At 41.2% G+C, this 6,000-nt stretch overlaps 1 protein-coding gene across 2 annotated transcripts in view; it reads right to left on the bottom strand.

Annotated features, from left to right (window-relative positions):
* Nucleotides 1–2,977: 2,977 nt before the first annotated feature.
* The window catches only part of COG0212 (NagB/RpiA/CoA transferase-like superfamily protein), a 66,938-nt gene continuing 63,915 nt past the window's right edge, over nt 2,978–6,000 (bottom strand). The window contains exons 2-6 of one of the 2 annotated variants that reach the window (XM_086516426.1): nt 4,828–4,918; nt 4,495–4,721; nt 4,343–4,418; nt 4,136–4,261; nt 2,978–3,578 (exon numbers count right to left, since the gene is read on the bottom strand). In XM_086516426.1, coding sequence (XP_086372552.1) covers nt 3,139–3,578; nt 4,136–4,261; nt 4,343–4,418; nt 4,495–4,721; nt 4,828–4,918 — 960 coding nt within the window. In that variant the 3' untranslated portion in view covers nt 2,978–3,138. Of the gene's footprint in view, nt 3,579–4,135; nt 4,262–4,342; nt 4,419–4,494; nt 4,722–4,827; nt 4,923–6,000 lie in introns of both variants that reach the window. The other variant, XM_086516427.1, reaches the window with a different exon arrangement.

Genomic DNA, 6,000 nt, shown 5'->3' with positions numbered 1-6,000 from the left:
TGGCCAGTTGTATTGAAATGACCTCAAAAAGTGGACAATATGATTCTTCAAGAAAGGTTTGAGCAATAAACAATTTCATCAATTTCATGAAAGTGTATGTAGAAAGGGGCTATTAATTTTAGCAAACGTAGTTATGATGCTCAAAAGTATGTGGATAAATGCAATATACAAAGAGCATCTAATGACATGGCTTTAATAAACTATGGTGAAATGAGGAAACACATGATTTCCAAATCCCTCACAAATATGATTGTGGCCCATGAAGGAAGAAGCTAGGAAAAACACGTTATACAAAGGAACACACCCATAACGTAGTCCCCATGTTTATTGTACATGCGAGGGGAAATCATCCCAGACAAAGCTACCAAGTGGTTAGTAGCTCTAATCTCGTGTTAAACCTGTAGAAGGTAGAGCAACTATGCCATCACTAATTGCTATTACCAAGCTAGGGGTCTAAGAGACCCATATACGTAGTAACCTACACAATAAGGGTTACCTCACAAGAGGGAAACAACAAAAGGCCTAAACTATTGTTAGGACAATAAAGATGTGAATAACAGTCAAGTAGATAGTGCCCACCACCTTATTGGAAAGAAACATATGTACTTTTAGGCTACGACTATCCCTTTCGGACTTCTGGTAGGCAAGCCACCATGGATACTCAAACCACTAATGCTCAAGGAAACTTCAGAATAGCTTAAAACTTTTCTATATGAAAGGCCAAGGGTTAATTGGCCTTGCATTGTTGATAGTGCTTACTTAATGCCCCTCTTATGAGAAAAAGAAAGATTGTTATTATCACTTTTACTACTTTTGGACATTATGTCAATTTTGCTTATGTTTTATTCTTAAAAACCAATGTAAATAGAACTCTTATTTACTTAGAGTTTAGGCAACCGGTCCTATTTTTGGATGCATGCATGAAGAGAAAGAGGATATCGTGCCTTCGCGTGCACCGCACTTTTTCAACAAGAATCAGCTTCTTGACTCTTCACGGGGAAGACAAGCGCTTTGAGAGCATCCTGACCAAGTGACCTAAGCGGCTTACTGTTTTGCCCACCTGTCGAAGTCAACAAAGCCATCAAAACAAAGCTACAAAAGATACACTTTTGCTCTTTTTTATGTTAATATTCTCTCATAATCATAGCATACTCTCTCTTGATTGTGTGACTCATGCTCTCGTATCTTTCATATATTTTATTTTATTATAATTCATGCTCCATGAGATGAAGAAAGAGGTAGAAGGCAAATACTTAATCATATTGATTGAGGGGGATAGTTGGTACTCAATATGGTGTCTTGTATTTTGATTCTTGTTTATGTTATTTCTCTTTGTGTTGTGATAATTCAATCAATCGTTTTGTTGAATTTAATTTTATTAAATGAATCAAAGTTGTGTTGAAAGTGTTGGGAAGATTTCACGAAACCAACAATTGCCATCATTAGCTTGTCATGTGACACTAATTGACAAGCTTCATCCAATGGTCCACAATTGCTCCCAAGAATTCCAAAGCATACAAAGTCCTTATGTAGAGAAGGCAACGAAGTAAGGAGACTCACGCCAATGGGAGTTCAAGAGGCCCAAAGAGAACAAAGCCAAAATTCTCTATCACAAGCAAGGAATGGAAGCATGGAGCCTACAAGTGTGGAGAACAATAGAAGAAGGGACCCAAGGGAATCCTCCTTGGGAACAAGTTGTAGAGGATTGACGACATTGGATAGAGTAGATCACAAGATCCAACAAGGATTGCAATTTTCAAACTATGCTAGAGGGGTCTCCATCTACCAAGGTACTGAAAATGTCAAGTTATGATAAGTAATTAGAGATTGTTCCTCAGTTTTATGGAGATTGTTCAAGAGGAGATCATAGTTCTAGACACAGAATGAGGGATCTAATGAAACTATAAGCATTAGATCTCCCACATTTGAGCAACCCCAAGAACTAAATGAATGAGTTCGGAGATGTTCTAGTAGTAAGAATAGTAACTACCTTTTGGCATAGGCAAGGATTGCTTGCCAAGAACCTGACCATGCAGTGCTTGTCATAAAGCTAGACCACATTTAACAAAGTAAGTTCCCCTCAACCAGCCTCATTTACTGCATTGCAGTAATGCCCTTAAAGGTCAGGCAAATTAAATGCAACCTCATTAACTGCATTTCTGTTATGCCCTTAAAGATCAGGCAAATAAAATGCAACCTGTGACATTTCAATAGTTCCCTCAATCAGACCACTATGGCATGGAGATGGTAGGGCCTTGTCTGCCTGCAGGTCATACATCCATGTGCATGAGCAAAAGTAGAGAGGCAAACGCTAAAACCAAGAGCTATACCTAGACAAAGCTACAAACCTACCTACATGAGGATATGACCTCCAAGAACAAGCCAGTCACTCTCCAAACAAAGCTACTTTCTGTTCTTCTTGAAGAGCTTACATAATACACAACTGTACTTGCCCATTCTTTTGACCATTAATGAACCCCAATTGCCACATACAATTTGTTTGCCTCATCCCTTCACAAAAGAAGGATCAAGCCCAAGCATAGCCAATTGTAATCCAGAGACCATAAACTTCTGATAACAATCAAAAAAATTTAAGGTGGAAAATCACATGAGCTATTCCTAATGATATACTATTATGCACTTAGAACTGGATACATCATAGTCTTATATGGACTCGGCAGCTTGATTGGTGGCATGACTCAAGGGCTTGATAGACTCCACAGTTAATAACTTAATCAAAGGACATAACTCAAGCGATCAACTACCCACCTTTCACTACAATTGATCATAAGACTCTGTAACTTGGCTAGCCTAGAGGGGAAACACACGGTGGTCATGCCTATGCTTACGACTCAACATGTCGTCGTCCCGAGTAAAAAGTTGAGAAGGGACCAATGTATAATAATAACAGGGGTCGACGAACCCAAGACATGCTACGCATATCAGCTTCTTACTACCACCTGCTACTATACAGACATCATCTAATTCAGAATACATACATCCCACAATAGACAATAATCTGCGGTATATTGAGCTAAACACTTTGCAGAAGTGCAAACACAAATATAGAAGGAGCGATAGGGCCACAGAGCTTCTAAGAGAAGATATTGTATAATGTACAAACAGGAAATGTGCTGATCAACTCTCGCTACTTTCTGGTACACTGTTAACTTTGGCTCTTATCGTTGATCCTCTCAGTTCTGATTTATCGAGTGCTTTTACAAGGCTTTCTATCTCAGTCCCTTCCTTAAAGAGAATGCGCGCCATTGGCCTTGAGTTACTCCCTTTACGGAATACATTCACCCTCACCACCTCTGCCCCTTCCTTGGATGCATGTTCTTTAACATCCCTCCAAGTGGTAGAGATGTCCAGGCTCCATACAAAGATGCATGGCTCATTGCCAGTTTTTTCATATGAGCCCGGCTGCTTCAGGGGCCTCCTCTCCGCTGTGGGAGGAAGCTTTTCCGAAGGTCCCGTTGGAAGCTTCTCACCAGTTGTTTCCTCGATCTGCTTCTTTAGCTGTCGCAAAACAAGAATCTGACCTAGCTTCTCTGGTGAAAGAAGCTCCCAGTATATGCCTGCCATGCTCATTAAAGCGCAATATGAATAGGGGATACATCTTAAAATTGATTAAAAGATACTGCTAACAAACAATGTGAAAAATCAAGATGGCCTACATAAGAGGATGAGAAAAAGTGTGTGACCCACTAGTCAATGTTTGTCTTCATAAAAATAGGAAAACAAATATCAACTCCCTCTCACAGTGGCCTACATATATATAATATGTTGGGGATGGGAGCAGGGAGACAGCGGCCATTTGGGTACTAGACTCTGAGCACCTTGTGAACACCCCCTATAAGAAGGGCAAGGGACTCTTCAAGCCCACGGGTTCCAACTCCTGTCAAGCTCTATCTCATATCTACCAACAAGCTCTCCGCTTTCAATCTCCCACTCTCAATGCTTAAGAGTGACAAATAAACCTCTACTATATTCCACCTCTTCTCTCAACCTCCCTCTAGGCTCTCTCAAGCTCTAGTCTTCAATCTTTCAAGGGACACTCCCTCTCATAATCTCTATCTCCCTCTCATCTGGCAAGCAAAACCACAAATCAGAACAAAGCAAAGGAAAATCCAACCTTCCGGTTTTGGAATAGTGGTGTTGGTCTGAATGATATGTGTGGGAGTGCAAATCACATCAACTGGCACATCGTGGACCTTCAGCTTGTCTGTTGGAATATCATCTACAAGCTGCTTATCATGAACTGCAAATCCATGCATATAACTACTCAAAAATCTTTTTACTGAGCAAGAGAGTTGCAAAAAACTGCCGACTCCTAACTCACCAGAAGTTACAACTAATGTTGAGTCATCAATGGCCCCCATATGTCGCAGCATAGCATATTCCAATTCTGCAAATCCCTGTTCACCACAAAACCCATAAAGAACATCGAAATCTTGAATAACTTTGTGACAAGACAGTAGATAAGTTTGTCACCTCGCCCTTCCCCAACCGAGCACCGGTTTTGGGGTTAACAGCAACTGATCCAATCACAATCAAGTCAACCTTCAATTTGGCATCAAGACCTAAGGGCTTGCCGTACTTGGCTACACCAGCTGCAGTGCATGCCTCAGCCATCACACCAGGGGGCAGAGACGAGGCTTCAATCTCGGAAAAAAACCCACTTCTCAACCTTGGTTGTGGTGTAAGAAGCTTCTTGTTTCCTGGGAGCAAAAGCTAGCACATATGAGCTCTTCAAAAACATATGTAAAGATTCACAGCACCATAAAATTCCTACACAGGAAAAGACCCACATAACTCCATAAATACCTTGTAATGTGAGGTATCGGACTTGCTTCTGTGGTGTGTCAGGATTAACCTTCACACACTTGGCAGCTTGAAAAGCTGGGAGGCTGGCCAACTTACTTGTAAAAGCAAAAAAATGGGATGAGACAATATTCCCCAACCTTGCTTAATCATAAAAAACAATGAAACTCTGCACAGGACTTATAAACATACTATCATTTCGAAGACCATGAACTTTTTACAGCACTATTGGGTTCACCACACACACACGCACACTCATGTCACTGACTTTCCTTAAAAATTACTTGGATTACTATAGTTTGCAATTGCCTGAAATTAACTTGGATTACTATAGTTTTCAATTGCCTAGATCATACCTGATCTATTTACTTACATACTACTTTCTACTAACCCCTCTATGTTTTTTCATTTCTCTCCTTTTCCCATTTTTTTTCTCTCCCCCCCCCCCTCTTGCCTGGTTTGGTAATAATAGTGCATGGGACTACCTTGTGGCACCCCCCAAGGTTACTTACTGTACCAAGTGGGAAATACCCACTATATCAACCTTACCTGGATATTGTCCACTGTGTGGGAACCTCCCTAAAACTACCTACCTTACTTAGTGTAATGTAGTACCTCCCAATGCAAATGTCGTCCCGCTTTCCCTGCAGCTACTCCCCCTCAGCACTGAATCACTGGCAAGCTCTTGCCACTCCTCCGATGTAACAAATTGCTGACGTGTCAAAGCCTAAAGAATGGAGTCAACTTACAGATGTGGCCGAGGGGCCTAAACCCTAATTTCTGCCAGAAACCCTAACTGATGAAACCCTAATTCTGAAAACCCTAACCCTAAAACCTGCAAACCCTAATTCTGGAAACCCTAACCCTAAAACTGCAAAAACCCTAACCCTAACCCTAAGGGCAGCAAACAGATTCCGAAAATTGCGCTGACATGATGACATGGCAAGCTGTACAGATTTCCACGTTTTGCACTGGCTGATGACGTGGCAGGCTGTACGGATTTCCGTAAATTGCGCTGGCAGCTTTTTGGCTTTGCTTTTGAACCAGAACCTTTTGAGTTTTAAAGGCTTTTATTGTAACTGCTTTTCAGGCCAAGGGCCTTTAAATATGAGGCTAGGGCTCATTCTCTGGCATGCTTCCTGGAGAAGGTGCAGAGTCTGGAGTACCGGCTTGTAC

The sequence above is a fragment of the Adiantum capillus-veneris genome, chromosome 7, assembly GCF_014529385.1.
Source record: "Adiantum capillus-veneris isolate H3 chromosome 7, ASM1452938v2, whole genome shotgun sequence".
NCBI classification, from domain to species: Eukaryota; Viridiplantae; Streptophyta; class Polypodiopsida; order Polypodiales; family Pteridaceae; genus Adiantum; species Adiantum capillus-veneris.
This window is presented reverse-complemented; position numbering and strand designations above follow the sequence as displayed.